The 17,009-nt window shown below is 55.8% G+C and overlaps 3 protein-coding genes across 3 annotated transcripts; 1 reads left to right on the top strand and 2 right to left on the bottom strand.

The window, feature by feature from the left end:
* Positions 1-435: 435 nt before the first annotated feature.
* Positions 436-4,557, top strand: E0L32_004660 (uncharacterized protein; the record flags this gene model as incomplete). Its single annotated transcript, XM_031139095.1, has 11 exons — positions 436-576; positions 655-744; positions 813-915; positions 972-1,065; positions 1,121-1,475; positions 1,532-1,641; positions 1,701-2,184; positions 2,235-2,359; positions 2,414-2,727; positions 3,464-3,513; positions 3,610-4,557. 11 exons carry the CDS (start codon positions 436-438, stop codon positions 4,555-4,557), a joined length of 2,814 nt encoding a protein of 937 aa, XP_030996813.1.
* Positions 4,558-7,553: 2,996 nt separating this feature from the next.
* Positions 7,554-8,597, bottom strand: E0L32_004659 (uncharacterized protein; the record flags this gene model as incomplete). The annotated part of the gene is made up of 1 exon (XM_031139094.1): positions 7,554-8,597. The coding sequence occupies one exon, from the start codon at positions 8,595-8,597 to the stop codon at positions 7,554-7,556; it is 1,044 nt and encodes a 347-aa protein (XP_030996812.1).
* A 1,300-nt stretch (positions 8,598-9,897) lies between these two features.
* On the bottom strand, positions 9,898-12,183 carry E0L32_004658 (uncharacterized protein; the record flags this gene model as incomplete). Its single annotated transcript, XM_031139093.1, has 2 exons — positions 9,898-11,240; positions 11,691-12,183. The coding sequence occupies 2 exons, from the start codon at positions 12,181-12,183 to the stop codon at positions 9,898-9,900; spliced, it is 1,836 nt and encodes a 611-aa protein (XP_030996811.1).
* Between the last annotated feature and the right edge of the window lie 4,826 nt (positions 12,184-17,009).

The raw sequence follows: 17,009 nt of genomic DNA, 5'->3' as shown, positions 1-17,009 counted from the left end.
TTCCTCGCTTTCCACACCCTCCCTCACCCAGATCTCAGATATCCACAGTCACTGTAAGCACAATCTTTTCCTGCTGCACCTGTCTGTGTAAACCGACACCACGATCCCTGACGCTGTCACGCGGTTCATGCCGCTCCCCAGATGAATCTTGTTGAACTTTGTGTCACTTGCCATTCACTATCCCTCTTCCTCCCCTCTTTGTCCACTCTCCCTTCACTCCAGAGTCAGTCACTAATCTGTCATCTGCTGTGTCTCATCCCATTATTGACTGAAGACTGACACTCTCTTTATTCTTCTGCAGTCTGCAAAGGCACCACCGAGTCTGGCCACATCGCTCATTCTCGACTTGTTCATCAACTGCACTATCTCATCTCTTTAATTGATACTTGGCCTGGCCTCTGCCTTTGAGATATCGACCAGCCAGATTGAAAGGCCATGGAGCGCGATTTTGCTGCCGAGGACCAGTCCAATGGTCGAGGCATAATGGGCAAGGTGGCTGTGGCCTTCCACAATGTCAACAAGTGTGTCAACACTACCACTTTTGGCCGGATGTTTCGCCTCAAGGGCTGTGGCCATGTAAGGAATACTCTGGCGATCTTGATCTGACCCCCTCCCCGATGAAGGCGTGTTTGCTAACTCCTCTCCCAACTGCAGCCCGATGAGATCGCAGATGCCAACTTCACGACCGAGATACGTGCCGGACTGACTACTTTTGCGACCATGGCCTACATCATTGCTGTCAATGTGAGTGCTTGTTTCTGGGCCTATATACAACGATCTCCTATCGACATGGCATATCTGACAATCTGTAGGCTTCTATCCTCAGTGATAGCGGCGGTCCCTGCCATTGCGAGAAGCCGGATTTCCCTGACCTCAAGTGTACCAACCTCGACGAGTTTCTCGAATGCAAATGGGGTAAGATCTATTGAACGCCAGTCATGCAATTGAAACGTTTTAACCATCTTCTACAGGGGTTCACCGCGACCTGATCACCGCGACTTCTGCCCTGGCTGGCCTAGCTAGCATTGTCTTTGGTTTCCTCACCAATCTCCCCGTCGCGCTTGGGTAGGTTGCAAAGTCCATTCGCTGCAAGAAGCCAACCACTGATGTCTTGAAACAGACCTGGAATGGGTCTCAACGCCTACTTCACTTATCAAGTCGTTGGTGTCCCAGAGGATAGAAAGATCCCATACGGTCTTGCGCTCACAGCTGTCTTCGTGGAGGGCTTTATCTTCATGTTTCTGGCTCTCACCGGCATGCGCCAATGGCTAGTTCGCATCATTCCCGGAACATTGAAGACTGCTAGTGGCGTCGGCATCGGATTGCTTCTCACTCTGGTCGGCCTCTCGTATTCTACAGGAATCGGACTTGTCGTCGGAGGAACCTCGACCCCTTTGACTCTCGCAGGTTGTGGCGCCGACCAACTGTCCAAGGATACAGGTTTGTGCCAAGGCCATTTGATGAGCAACCCAAAGGTGTGTTTTCTGGATCTTCACGGCTGGCAGTGCAAGAACTCTAACCTTGACTGCAGCTGTGGCTTGGAATTGTCGGCGGCGGTCTTTTCACGGCATGGCTGATGGCATTCCGAGTAAAGGCAGCCATGATCATCGGCATTGGCTTTGTAGCTATTCTTTCTTGGCCGTACGTCATCCATCGCACGGCCTTGTATCGCATGTTGTCGTATGCTAATTGTGCTCTAGTCGCAACACTCCGGTTACTTTCTTCCCGGACACACCGGATGGAAACGAGCGCTTCAGGTTCTTCAAACAAGTTGTCGCGTTCAATCCGATTCAGCACACACTCAACGCTCAGATCTGGGATCTAAGGGGACCCCACGGCTCTCAGTTCGCGCTGGCATTGTTCACCTTCCTCTATGTTGACATCATCGACTGCACCGCAACCCTCTATTCGATGGCGAGATTCTCGGGCAAGACCGACCCGAAGACTGGTAACTTCCCAAGATCTACTATTGCATACTGCACCGATGCTGCTTTCATATCCATCGGCTCGCTCCTTGGGTGCTCTCCGGTCACCGCATTCGTTGAGAGCGGTGCCGGAATTGCCGAGGGTGGCAGGACTGGGCTGACAGCCATCGTCACGGGAGTCTGCTTCCTGATCTCTGTCTTCTTTGCCCCCATTTTGGCCTCGATCCCCCCTTGGGCCACTGGCTGTACTCTTATCCTTGTGAGTTTGCCCGGGTTCTCGGTCTGTAAAATTGCTGACCATCTGTTTAGGTCGGATGCCTCATGATCCGCCAAGTCACTTGCATCAACTGGAGGTATATTGGCGATGCAATCCCGTCGTTTGCGACGATGGCCCTGATCCCCTTCACTTACAGTGTTGCATATGGCCTCATTGGGTGAGTCTTTCCTTGCCCTTGCAACTTCTTGGTAGACTCGCTTGCTGACTATAGCAGTGGTATCTTCATTTACGCAGGTTTGAATTCTCTGATTTGGCTGGTTATGTTCCTCAGCAGGGGTCGTGTTCTGCCATCAGACTACGACGAGAAAGAGTATTGGACCTGCAAGCCTACTGGCGAGAAGCCTTGGTTTATCAGACAGGTCACAAACGGACGGTTCTGGACAGATGACCGTCGCCGCAGCAAGGATGAGATGGAGCTAAACGAGATCACTGATCCGACTCCCGATTCACGCGCCGCATCAGCTTCTTCCCACGAAGAGAAGGGACTCGAGCCGATCGCCACGCCGCGTCGGAGCGTCCTGTCTCGTGATTAAAGAAGACACACAGCTCACACAGCTTTGGTCCAGCGTATCGCCTTGCGTGTCGATACACTGATGAGGTTATTTGGTTGCTTAGTTTGACATCACGGGATTCCTACCACGCATGGTCTGAGTGGCAGATACAGTTTGGGATTTATGGCCGATGGTTCTTTTCATTTCTTTTTTCTCACATGCGAAGTATGGGTTGCGTGGGACGCGATGTGTTTCAAAACACCGGCTCAAGAGAGATTTTGAGGAGGAGACATCAAAACGATAGTGTAGCAACAGTGACTGATCATAATCGAGGAATTTGACCCGAGATATGGGAACAGTCTGTGTTGCCTGAACTTTCCAGATTGCTTGTGATGTTGTGAATGTTCGAAAGCGGCTGAAGTATGCGCCGATGACCGATGGTCGGATTGATGGCCTTATCGATAAAGCTGTATCGAGCTTACCTCACCGTCCAGTCTGGAAGCTTGACGCCACTTCTCAAAGTGGTCACTCTGGGATTTCACAATAGCCTTTTCACCGCCTCCAATATCGACAACAAAATTCTGGGCAGAGAATCTCTTGGTTTCTATACTCTCAAAAAAGACCCTTCCAACCGGTGTTTTTAGCTCTCTCAATTTTGTCACGTTCGGCAGCGGAGGCAGTGACAGACAGGGGTGCAGAGAATGAGTGACCAAGACTACAGCGCCAGCGGTGGCTGGAATACAAGTGAGTACCACACCACTGTGCCACAGGAGCTCTCGGACATGGCATTGACATGGCGTTCGCAGTTGAGTCGGATGCGGTATGTATTCATCTGGAAAGCCTGTGGTTTTTGTGAAGTCGGAATAAACAGCAAAAGGGCTTCCTGGCATTTGACTGACTGGATTTGCCTCTTCAGGGAGTCTTCACCTATCTCCTTGAGAACCTCGGGGTCAAGGATGTCCAGTTCGAGGAGCTCATCTCTCTAGACCCCAGCGCTCTAGCAGAGCTCTACCCCGTCTATGGCGTCATCTTCCTCTTCAAGTACCCCACCGACACGCCGTACACGGCAGAGAAGCCGCTGGACGGCTCGTTCGACCACGTCGCCGCCGAGCGCCTCTGGTTCGCCCGGCAGACCATTCAGAACGCCTGCGGCACCCAGGCCCTGCTGTCGGTCGTCATGAACAAGGACGAGCCCGAGGCCGGCCTGCCGGGCACCATCGACATCGGCCCGCAGCTCGGCGAGTTCAAGGAGTTCACCATGGCGCTGCCGCCCGAGTTCCGCGGCGAGGCCCTCTCCAACTCGGAGCTCATCCGCCAGTCGCACAACTCGTTCGCCCGCAGCGACCCCTTCGCCGACGAGGCGCCCCGGCAGTCGTCCGAGGCCCAGGACGCGTTCCACTTCATCGCCTACACGGCCGCGCGCGGCCGGCTGTACGAGCTCGACGGCCTGCAGCCCGCGCCCATCAGCCACGGCGAGTGCTCGGCCGCGCAGTTCCCCGAGCGGGTTATGGAGGTGCTGCAGCGGCGCATCGCGCGGTACGACGCCGCGGAGATCCGGTTCAACCTGCTGGCCGTGGTGCGGGACCTGCGGGCGCGCGCGCGAGAGTTTGCCGACGCCGAGGCGCTGGCGCGCGAGGAGCGCAAGCGGAAGGAGTGGGAGTTTGAGAACGCGCTGCGGCGGTACAACTTTGTCGGCTTCACGGGCGAGATGCTCAAGGGCGTGGTCAAGGCCAAGCTGGCCGAGGGCGGCGAGGCGGCGTACGACGAGTGGATCAAGGAGGGCGCCGAGAAGATGGGCGCGAGGGCGGCGGAGAGGAGGAGGATGGCTGGCGGCGGCGGCGAGGATGTGCAGATGGGAGGTTGAGGGAGTCGATTCACGTATGGCAGTTGTCCTTTTAAACATCGATATGACGAGCTAGGGACGGTCGTCTAGACGAGGGGACGGAAATACCCATTGCCCTCTGTAGGCTTGATAGAACTTTTGTGATGGACTGGTTGACTGAGCATAGTATCTAACAGGATACGACTCATGAAAGGCCATGGGTCTGTCTGACTGACTTGATTTCCGTCTTCTTTCATTACCGTACCTGCCTTCTTTCATTACCCTACCTGCCCTGTGTTGTGTTGTCTGTTCCTTGAACGAATTTCTGGAAGCCGTCTTTCTGTCCGCGTTCTGTTCTCTTGGCCTTTATGTATCGTCACCCAGTCTCGTGGCTTATTGGCAGGTCTTTTCTTCTGGAAACGTATGTTGCCACTCCTGAATCAGTCTGTCGGCCTTCGGTTCATCGATTGTAGGTCGTCTCGTGTTTTGGAAGGCAGAGCGTGTCGTGGAGAGATGGTGCCCAGTATTTTGAATATTTGGCCACTATGGCCTACACGCGACGATTTGATCTGTCCATGTTCTCTGGAAGTAGTTGGGAGTTCTTCGAGGCTCGGATACTCTTCTCTTCTCGACAACGAGCTCCTGCGTTCCCGAGACTGTCTTTCTCTGACCTGTGCTGGAGAAGCGTTGGGCGATGATGACGAGGTCGCATCGGCGCGACAGCTCGTGAAGGAAGTAAGGGCATCGTTACGGGCATCAAAACAGTACATACAGGTCCCGCGGGGAGCGCGCTTTGTCGTCGTAATGCGGCAAATGTCTTGTTCCTATATTCTTCCTTCTCTCGATTGCGGTGGGCTATGGCATTGGGGTTTGGGAGAGAGCTGGGCAGAGACAAGGTGGCCCAATGGCGTCGAAGTGTTCATCGGATGCTATGCACGGAGAGACGCGCTGTGTAGGAGCACAAACACTATGCAGAAGATAATTATGCACCAAGGCACTACTGGGAACTCGTGTAGACTCGAGTTGTACCTTGTTTTGCTTTAGTGTTGAGCGTGGTGCCACGATAGGAGGAGTTCCCCTTTTCCTGCAGCGAGTCTTTTTGAAAGGGAGCATGCTAGGCTCGAGGGGTTTTGCTGCCTAGTATACGTTGGTAATTGCCATTTCTCTGATCTCAATCCCACGACGCTGGTACTGAGCTGCTGTGGTGTCCTAGGGGGCTTGTGCGGATGTTTCTGACAACAGTAGCAGCGCAGTGTTCGACTTGGGGCTTGGGTCAAAGATTCTGATTTTCAAGTTTCTCCAAACTCTGTTACCATACTCGACCGAATTGCTTTGGATATGCACCATGCTGTCAGGGTTAGAGCGCAAATAGACAAACAGATTGCAGCACGTCAGGGGCGAAACATAGGCATTGGTCGATCTGCAAAGAAAGACCTAGATCTCGAAGGACGGACACTTTCTTCCTGGCCGAATGGCCGCTACCAAAACAGGAGCAAGAGACCAATGCTCATGAATTAGGATTGCACTGATCGCCGATCCGAGAATCCTTGAGATAGAAACGTCAAACTTCGTTTCCTTATAACCTGAAGGGACCAAAACCGTACGATTTGGTCCTTGCTGGCTACTGACTCAGCTACATGCATGACTATTCATCCACGAAACTACCTGAGGATAGAAGAAGCACGCAATACATAGACGGCGACTACCTCTTCGCGGAGCCTGGAGAGAAATTAGGCTCCTGATTCTGTGCGAGAGGCCAACCATGGTTCGACGAGCAACCTCGCCGACCTGCGAGCTCTGTTTTCGGGCACTCGGGCACCAAATACCTTTCCTTCCAGCACCTCATGCATGTCCCAAGGAATCAATTCAAAGAAGCTTGTCCAGAAGGCTTGACCGAGGACATAGAGACTTACACGGTTACCCGAGCAGAGCCGAATGACAGATCCAGAGCTCACCTCCGGCCCCGGCCCATGTCACCGACGCCACTGGCACCTTAATACATTCCACTATAACCCATCGAGACTACTCTCTATTTGCGGTTCTCCTCCGTCGAATAGCAGGTGTCCCTTTGCTATATGACCACGATCGTTGACAGCACCATCCGTCCCGTCCGTCAAGGCAAACTCGCTCAAGACTCCCCCCAAAGCGGGCCAACGTCGCATAACGCCAAGCCAGCACCCTTTCCAGAAGCGTCAGGGAAGCCGAAGGAGGCGTGAGCTCGTGAGACGCATACGAGAGGAAGCAAGCCACTTTGTCTGGGGAATCCATACAATGGTCTTTGTCTGCGGCCCAAGCGAGCGCGCTTACGGCATTGGCGGCCACACCAGCCCGGCTCTAGTGTGCATTGTTGTCAAGTGAATAATCATTACACTTTCTTCCGTCAGTCTGGATCCTTTTCCCTGACTGCAAGTCCAGGGCAGGGGTTGCTCTGTGGTGGACAAAGCTCTCTGGGACCAATCAATGCAACGGGCCAGGTCTGTATTCAGCTTGAAGCTCCACGCACACTCCTCCACTCCCACTCCTGGAAGACCCCCCCCTCTTCTTCAGCCGCACGACCACCCCCAACCACACACACAGGGGGATCAGAGAACACATCAATCTTATATGTGGTTCCCGCCTGTCATATGCAAACGAGGGGCCGGGGACCTGTTGTCCTTCGAGTGATTCCTGCTAGTGCGGCGCCAAAAAGGGCGTGGCACACGGAGCTGTTAACCTGACTGAGCAGTTGCATGACCGTTTGCGGGGATTTGTTCGGCGAGATGGCGCCCGTTAGATTTGCCAGCCTTTGTGCCTAAAGAGTTGCAATAGAAGGGATAGGAAGTGTGATATGATCGTGGTATTTTTGGTCTAAGACATAAACAAGCGGTCCCCGCTGGCATTCTACACCGTCTTCTACCCATTCTTCCCCCTCCCCCCAGGAGTGACATGTATACGTCTACCATCGCCTAAAATGAACAAACCCGTCGCTCCGGCAAGAACAATGCATGGATGGCTATGAGACAAAAACATGAAGCACATATCGCTCAGCTCTGCCGCTTCTACGACATCGTCCTCTTCAGTATAGCAACCACCTGCCACCGCTTCCGGGCCGTGATGTCCTCGCCCGGCCAGTCCCACGCCCACTCCCTCTCGAACCCTTCGCAGTCCCGCTCCCAGATCTTCTCCACGACCAGGCCTACCGCCTCGAGGGCCGGGACCGAGAAAAAGTCCCGCAGCTTGTCCCGGCCCGTGTGAAACCCGGCCACGACCCAGCACCGTGCCGACGGCGTGCGGGCCAGGAACCAGTCGATCGACGCCCGGAGATTCTGGTGCTGCCACGGCATCCACAGACAGTCGCACGCAATGACCCTATCAAAGACGTGCTCGTAGGCGTCACCGGCCAGAGGGTTGCCCTCGGCGGGAGGGACCTCGCCCCAAGCGTGTCCCTCGACCACGAGGTCTGCTCCGGCCAGGGCGGTGCCCAGCGGCGAGAAGGACGCCTGCACGTTCCGCCGGACGTTGGCACGCATGTTCGGAACGACCGAGTCGGCAGGGTAGTCCGTCACGGCGACCCTGCGGGCACCCAGCAGGGCGGCCAGGATCGAGGGCAGCGCCGTGCCGGCCCCGAGCTCTAGCGTCGACAGGCCCGTCACGTCGAAGGCGTGCGCCTCTGCGGGCCCTCCGTTCTCGGGACTGCAGCTGCCCGTGCCCGCCAAGGCAGGAGGGACGGCACCGTCGGCAGGCTGTGCCTGCGCGGCGATGTCGCCCCCACCGGCCGAGGGGCTATTACCTAACAGCAACGAGGACGCCCGGTCGCCGTCGCCAAGCCTCAGGGCGCCGGCCTCGACGAGCTCGGCCATGAGCAGCGAGCTGTTCCACAGGTAGTGGCTGAAGAGGCGGCGGTCCTCGTCCTGGTCCGGGTCGGCGAGGCTCAGGTTCAGCGGCTTGGGCAGGTACGGCGACGTGTAGACGAGGCCGTGCTCGGCGTCGCCGTGCTGGTTCATGACGTCGTCCGGGAACACGACGCCCAAGGTGTCCGAGAGGAAGTCCTCCGGGTCCGTGGCCGGCGGGCCGGACAGGGCGATCCGGGAGACCAGCGCCATGGTGTCCGGACCGGCCGCCGGCTGGCCGGGTGGTTTTCTGTGTCTCGATCGACAGACCGACCAGTCTGGGGAAACCCCGGTTTTCGTGTGTCTCTTGTTTCTTTTTTGTCTTGGCCTTACGAAATCCGCGCTTGGCGGCACGGCACAAAAGACGAATCGAGGACGTAATCAGATCACTTAGGAACGCTGGCAACCCTGGAATCGGCGCAGGTTGAGCTGATTGCCACTCCCAGGGAGCTCTTTACCCTGGAAAAGGACCTCGTCGTCCTGCCATGATTTTTTTTCCCGCCTCTGAATTCGGCACGCACCGAAGGAAAAAAAACACACCACCATAATGATGCCCACTCATCATGGCGGCATTTTTTTTTCTCCTCTCATCTGTGTGTTGCGCATTATCGTCCAAGCCCACACCGCAAAAATTCATTGGACAATGGAGGGGCAGGCGCGACCGTTCTTGCCTGCCGGGCAAAGCAAGGGCGGGGCGGGGCGCCGTTTCCTTTTCCAGAGCTTAAAATGCGGAAGCGACTAACACGAACCGCTCTTTTGCCTGCTCTGGCCGCGTCAAAGTCCAAGTGCATCGCCACACTGCCTTTGCAATCCTGCGAGGCAGTGCTGACAAGGTCAATGGCAATGGGGGAGCACGGATACTCTGGCATCTGGCCTCTTCATTTTCTTCCCATCCCAGACCCCCGACCTTGACACTGCATACAGCGTTTCCCGAACGAGTCGTTGCAGTGTTGGATTGCATCAATACAGTACCGTACCTGTGACGCGAGGATACTCCGATGCGATAAAGACATTCATATGCCGTCTTATTTCGATGACGATTACAACAGACTTCGACTGACCCGCAAAGGCTTGATGGAACGAACACGCAACGAATCAATCGGTTTCTGGACCTCACCACAAGTCACGACGCAAGATGGATGACCGAGGACGAAGCGATTGAAACAAGAATATCTTTATCATTATGCCATGGGCGAGCAGAGACGGCGAGCAATAAACAGGGTATCGTAACTCCTCTCGAGCGGAGTGCGCAAAACGAAACAGAAACCAAGAGGTAAGCAAGACGCGGGAAACCTCTTCTTCCCTTTTGTCCTTTCCCAAACAAAACATGTCGTGGCCCATATCGTATCGTCCAGCCCTGGACCCTTTCCAAGTATCCCGCACGCGCCAGATATGCTTTCCCAGATTCTCTCTTCGCCGTTTGAAAAAAACACACATTAATCCCATATAGTCGTGTAGTATATATTACGTGGCGTCACCCAGAGGTGACTTGGTTGACGGTGGTGGTGGATATTTATTGCTGCATGGCGGCAGCCATCTGGAGCAGCTGCTCCTCGGTCGGGTCATCCGAGATCCAGATGCCCTTCTCCTCCTCGGTAGCACCAAGGAAGCCCTCGGCGCGCTTCATCGTCTGAACGTCCAGGTCGGTGACGTATGCCTTGCCGTCGCTGAGCTTGACACGGACTTCATGGTCGGTCGAGAGCATGAGGTCGTCCTTGGCCAGGCGGCGCTGGCCGTCAAAGACAGCCATGACGCGCTTCTTCATTGTCATCTGGCCCTTGTCAAAGCCCCACGACGACGGGTAGTCGCGCCTGTTCTTGCGGCCACGGGTCTTGCCGACGAGAGGGACGCCGCCGCGCGAGTGCGTCATGCCTCGCGACTTCTGCACTCCGTTGGCCGGGTTGCCCTTGCTCTTCTTGCCGGGCGAGGTGGAGGACTTGACACCGCTCTTGTCATCGTCCTCGTCCTCGTCCATCTCCTCGTCCTCCTCATCCTCAGATGTGGAGGTGACCTGGGTGGTCGTCGGCAGCTGGTTCTTCTCCAGGGTCGCAACAACTTCGCGGTCGTTCTCCACCTCGGCGAGGCGCTTGGCGTTGACCGCCTCAGCCGGGTCTTCTTGCTGGACGATGCGGAGAACACAGTCGTCCAAGTGCTCGTAGAAGTCTTGAGCATTGGAGAAGGTGGCTGAGCAAGTGCTGCACTTTCCAGTGGCATCCGGCGCGTATCCGGTGAGCTTCTTGCCATTGGCGCTGGCGGTCTGTGTCTTCCGCCTGCTGTTGGGCGGGGTCTGCTCGACGCCGTGGACAGCCGTCAGATGGCGCTTGAACACATCTGCGCGGTTGAACGACTTCTCGGCAGCCGAACCAGAACCAGGGCAGAAACCGCACACCATGGTGCCCTTGTAATGGGTCAGAGTGTGACGGTTCTTGTCATACTTGCGCGCGAATCCCTTGGTGTGGTATTCGCAGGTCTGGATAGGGCACTTCTCCGGCCGCTCCGTTTGGTGCGTGAGCATATGCGCCTTCAGATCCTTGAACACCTTACCACACTCGGGATGAGGGCATCGCTGCTTCTCCTTGGACTCGTCGCCTGAGATGTTCTGCTCCATTGAGTAGCTCGAATGGAACGAGCCCATGCTCGGGCGCCGACCTTGATCCATGGGGACAGGAAATGGGCTGTACTGGTGAAAGTTGTTGTGGGAGAAGGGAGGTGAGGAGGATCCATTTCTCAGCTGAGGTGAAGCAGTTCCTGTCATCGCTGGCGACGCAGGATAGCCCGAGTTGGGGGGCTGTGGATATGTGGGCTCGAAGGCGGACATTCCCATTGGCCGCACGTCAGGGTGAAGTATGGAGGGGTCTATCCACCGAGGGAAAAAAAGCAAAGGTCAGCAAATCAGCACTCGTGTGGAGCTCGGGATTGACCGAAAGGAAAACCAACAGGAGGAATCGAGAGGAGCGATGAAATGGCCGCTGCTCTGAGAGAAAAAGGGAGAAACCAAACGGACAGTCTTGTGCCCTCCGGTGGGGCTGACCGCGTCGACCCCACTGGACAAGCTGCTGACTGGAGCGAGTGGAGGAGAAGAAGAAAATGAGGAAGAATAAGAAGTTGGCGGAGAGACAAACAGGCTCGACCTCCGCGAGAAGCTCGGGGACGAGGTAACGGCTGGCGACGCAGTGGTGGGAGTTTGAGTTGACTCACTGATCGACCAGGCCGGCTCGCACACGACAGTAGACGACGAAGAAATGCGCGAAATTGACGGAGATACAGGGCCAAAACTTTGAGATCTAGAGATCTGTGTCGACTCACCAACAAAACCGGCCTTGGCCGTGAAGTCAAAGGCCGTGAAGTCATCCATGCTGGGGCCGGCGAAGGAGTAGTCGGCTCCGGGGAAGTAGTCGCCGTGGCCGACGATGCCAGGGCTGACGACACCGAGACCTTGAGGACCTGGCCACTCAGGCACGCCAGTCGGCTGTCCGTGAATGGATCGGGGAGAGCCGACTGCTGATGATGCTGCCGACGGCAGGGAGGCTGTGGAAAGAGAAGCGGCACCCCTGGGATCGGCTTCCTCTGGTTGCGCGTGCGGCGACATGTGACCGCCGTTGAACATGTATGGGACTTCGGCGTAGAGACCGTTGGGATCGAAGTTCATTGTGGTCGGGAAGCACTCCTGGGTTGTCCTGGGATAGCCGTAGGCTGCATCTGGGGAGAGGCCCATGCTGTCCATGGGGCCGTTGGGGAAGGCGTTGCCGTGCATGGGATCTGGATAGAGGGCGTTGAAGTCTTCGTGGTCGTTTCTCATGGTGGGACGGACAACAGTGGCTTTATTCCTGAAAAGCCACGTACGTGTCTCTACGGGAAGGAAGCGAGTCCTTCTAGGCAACGGATGGGATTCCGAGCCAAGGAGCTTCCAGGAATCCGAGTATCCTCGAGAGCAAGCGCTATGGAAGGAACACTGGAATGTGTCAGGTAGGTGAACTCAAAGAGATTTGCGCTTGGGGGACACGGTTGCTCTACCCACCTGTGGAGGACTATCTCATAACCAAGCAGCAAAGCACGGTAAGAATGCACGATTTAGGTCCAACGGTGGACTGGTGATCGATTCTCCTTTACTCGTTGGTTGTCGACGCGCTGAGGTTGGAAGGATGCTACTAGACTGAGACAAGTGTCGTAGTCCAAGTCGATCGGGGCGCGAACAAACGGTTCTTCCGATGGAGGGAGCGAGAGGGACGTTGTCCTTGGTTTGCCGGGGCTGTCTCCGCTTGTCCTGGAATTCTGTTCTATTTCCTGATATCGAATTGGCGCGAGGGATGGCACGAAGGGGTACGATATTTACTGGGCCTGGGGCACACAAGTGGTGGAAACGAGGGGACGAGGACTGAAGCAGCAGTTCCTGGGTAGGAGGATGGGTGAGGAAGAGGACACAGGGGGCAGAGGACGAAAGAAGGATGAGTCTCTTGTGTGTAAGACGACGGCTGTCTCTGCCAGGTGAGTCTGATGTTGTGTTTGAGGACAGGACCAGAGGGGAGTCTTCATGAGATCGCGGAAAAGTTGGGGGCCTTCGACGATACATATAACAATTTCCTGTATGGGGAGACCCAGGTGGGTGGAGGGGAGGAGTTGTGTCCACACTGGATCTGGTAGGGCGGATGGCGAAGCACAGAGAGGATATGCAGTCAACATACAGGGCCGTCCAGTACCTACGTACCTAGGAAGAGAGACGAGAAAGCAGCCATTTCGTCGGGCTTGTACCCAAAGTACCGTACTTCCTCCACTACTGACTTGACTTTGACTGTCTCTCGAGATGGGGGACAGGGGGGGAGGAGGGAGCAGCAGGGGTGGAGGGTGAGTTGAGGTACATGGGTTCAGGGGGGGTCCCCTGGGAGGTCTGCGTGCAGGGGGGGGGGGCATGGCAGAGTCGTTGCAGGGGGTGCCGTCGTCGCTGACCCACCCTCGAAGGAAAATCGTCGGTAGCAGGTACGTACCGCGACTAGAGGTACATGAGATACAAATTCGGGTACATCTGAGCCACCGCCAAAAAGGCCACTGCCCACACCCACTGTGTAAGAGGTAGAGAGAAAGTGGTGAGCTCCCTCCCAAGGCATCTCCACCCAAAAAAAACGTCACTGACTTACTTTTGACTGACAAGACACTACTGGATCCGACCGGCTGTCCGTCTGTCCGTTCCACCCAGACAGAGCAGCAGCCGAGCAAACGGCATGCTCTTCGCTGAAAAGTGAGACCAGACTAAACCATCTTGCCAACTCTACCGGTCACCGCGCCGTTCCTCACTCGTTGCTCTAGGTATGTCCATGAAAAACGGCTTTTGCCCACCTCCCTGCCCCTTCTCAGTAGGTAGGTAGTGTGTGTGTGTGTGTGTGTGTGTGTGTGTGGGCATCCCGTTGGTACGCTTTCCGCGTCTAACATGGAGCAACAGGCGATGGCGAGAGGAGACCAGGAATGCGAGGATCAAGAGGAGGCTCCTCTGCACCCCGCCGGGTGGAATGAAGCAAGACGAGATCGGGACCGAGGGGGAGATTTCATTGCGCAGGGAATCGACAATACAGACATGGATTAGCTAGTATCATACGGCAGAGCAACGACACGAACAACTTGCAAGGTAAACGATGTGCAGAATCGATGATGGCGCAACTTGCAAGGCCCCTGCCCACCACCACCACCACCACCACCTGGCCTTGAAGGTGCACTCCTCGGGCTCTGTGGGGTTGCCTCTCGCTATGCTCTGCTCTCAAGTGGTCGAGTTGACGATGGAGGACGGGGAACCCCGGCGCTCTCGCTAGACGGTGACATCTTTGGTCAGTGGTCACCATCCATCCGTCCATCCATCCACTACCATCCACTACCCTCCCTCGTCCCCTACTGCTTCGTATACTTAGTTTGTACGGCCACTGGAGCTTACCTACCCGCGCGGAATAAGCTCGCGATCGCTGGATCTGCTCTAAGGAAAATGAAACACATCGCGCCGCGACTTGGGCGTGTGTCTCCCGCAGCCTCGTTCATGGATCCGGCCAGCAAAAGGGGAGTACCTAATCGGCATTTGGGCCTTCCATCCTACCTATCCTTCCCTCTAGTTACAAGTCACCGACAGTCTGGAAGCAAGCCTCCCGTGAGCTGGGTTCTTCCGTCCCATGGAGGAATGCGAGCCGCCGAGAGTGACGACGGGCGGCATACCTGAGGCAATGGAATCCTGCCTGGATTGCCGTTCCCGGGACACCGGTTGGCACAAATCACATCGCCAAACAACTGCGACGGGGGATCTGGCACAGCAAAAGAGATGATTCTCGCCTAACCCTTGTTACCTCGGCCTTGACGCTTGGGACCCCGACCAACTCCAACTCTGCGCGCCAAAATTTAAGGAGGGTACTTTTAGGGCTGGCCGCGGACCCTATCACAGGCCCCATCGCGACCCCACCGCAGACCCCTGCTCGCTCGACCTGTCGTCCACTCCCGTGCCCGCTCCTCCTCTTTTTTTTTTCTCCGACCGGGGAGACTTTAGTGCAAGCACCCAAAAGACACCAGGCACTGTACTGTACTGCACTGCACAAACCAAAGGCCGGACAGCACATACACACACAGAGAGAGACTGCTGCCGTCCACTGAGCCCTCACTGATCAAGTCTGTCTGTCTGTCTGGCGACAGGCCTCCGTCTCGACACCCACACCCCCGTGGTGGCCGCTGTTGGCGATCGGGTCTCACGTCTCTTTGTTACCACTGCCACCCTGGAGCGTAGCCAGGCCAGTAGCATCCCAACCCGCCCCCCCCCCAAGCCGAACTTCTTCTGCTGGGTGTCTCTCCCTGCTGGGCCGAACCAAGAACGAAGATAACTAGGTACGTGCAGGTGCACACGCCGGATCATGGCTCCCTGCTGCATGTCTCTGATCTTTGCTTCTCGACTGGCGCTGTCTTGTCCTTAGGATGTGTCTCTTAATTTTTTCAGGGTCCCCCGCCCTCCGCCCCGTCATTCCAGTGCTAGACGACCCGGCTATGTCAAGACCCGAATACCTGATGACGAAAAGGAAAGAGAGGCGGCAGCGAGACACCCACAAGACAGTTTGTGCCGTCGGCCACATACCACGGCCGCTGTCAAAACGTTTCTCTCAAGGTTTTGCCAATGGCGGGAAAACACACATGGACTACCAGGAAACGCTTGCCCCTCCCTTGGGGGTGCCATGCCGCACGGGATTCGAGACATACTTTTCGGTCCTTCAGTCTACCATTTCGTGAACTCACCATTCTTTCTCGTGGAAGCAAGATGCGATTTGTTGCCGAAACCCGTCCCCAGCAGAGATGATGTCTCTCTCCGTGTCAGAGCAAGTACCTCGCCCCTTCCGAGCGGGTATCACGTAGATACTATCTCGCTCCTTTGCCCTAATGCAGGTTGCTAGACGCTTGCCGCACCTCTCATGTTCGTACAGCCTCCCAGTAGGGAGGGAAGCAGCCTACGCCATACTGCAAAAATGCTAGATTAGGCTTTCTATCGTCTCTAACGGAGGCCGGGACGAGCGGGGGAGGCCTGCCTAGGTATCGGCGTGCGGCGCCACTGGACAATCCATCTCAATGGGGGACCGAGATGGGACGAAAAGAACATACCGACCTAATGTCCTCCTCCGAAGTAGGTATCTGACGGCTTCTCTCCACCCCATTTTCCCCTACCGAGCCACTGCACCGTCGTAGCGTGCTTGGTCTAGTTAGTTTCGTGGCAGTAGAGGCGAGTTTCTCCAGCGAACGACGCCGGCCTTTGCATCGATCGAGGCCAAGAAACGCCATACCCGCGGGGGGAGAGGCTCTGGCGGGCGGCCCTGCACTGCACGCAAGGCACTTACACTGCCAAACGCTAACTAGTACGAGCGCGCTGGAGCGGGCTCAGTGTGACGCTGTGGTGGGATATTTTTGCACACACAGCACACACGAGACTCGCATCTTTGTGGTTGCGTTTTTTGTGCGTGTGCTGTGCAGGCAAAGATCACAGTCCAATCCGGATCGCTGGAGGCCCCCAATGCAACCCGAGGAGAATGAAAGCGCCGTCTTACTTCTTCCGTCAGCGGTTTCGGTTCCCCCCTCCTCTCCTCCATAGGCTACGGGGAACGAACGAAGGACGAAAAAAAAAAAAGGTTATGACATGTGTTGTCGTTGGTGTTCGGATTCCCCATACTTTAAGCTCATCTTTGACTACTTGCACAGCCTCTCCAACTTGGCGACTCGCCTTAGCTGCCGGTATGACATGTGTCTTTTTTGCACTGCCATCCGGTAGTTTAAAAAGAACAAAAATAGTATTTTTGGTTCTTATTCGTTCCACGGATGATGACATAGTTTGCTGCATTGCCCTACGGGGTTTCTTGGCAACTTGGGGAAGTTGGAAGAGAAAAAACCATCAAGCGATGCATCGTCATGTCATCCTGTCAAAAGAGTTCACCGCCCTTGCCAAAGGCCCGATGACTTACATGCATGCGGGCAAAACGGTTCTTTGTGCGCCTGTCGTGTTGTATGGGAGGACAGCTAATTAGTCTATTCTTTCTCTTTTCTTCTTCTTCTTCTTCTCCTCCTACGCCCTGTCTCTCTCTACTTGGTGGTAAGCATCTTATTGTTTCCTGCGCAGGATGACCTAGC

This window comes from Thyridium curvatum (assembly GCF_004353045.1).
Source record: "Thyridium curvatum strain D216 chromosome Unknown NODE_23_length_467585_cov_82.455940, whole genome shotgun sequence".
NCBI lineage: Eukaryota > Fungi > Ascomycota > Sordariomycetes > Thyridiales > Thyridiaceae > Thyridium > Thyridium curvatum.
Note: the sequence above shows the minus strand (reverse complement) of the source record. Positions and strands in the feature narration are given on the sequence as shown.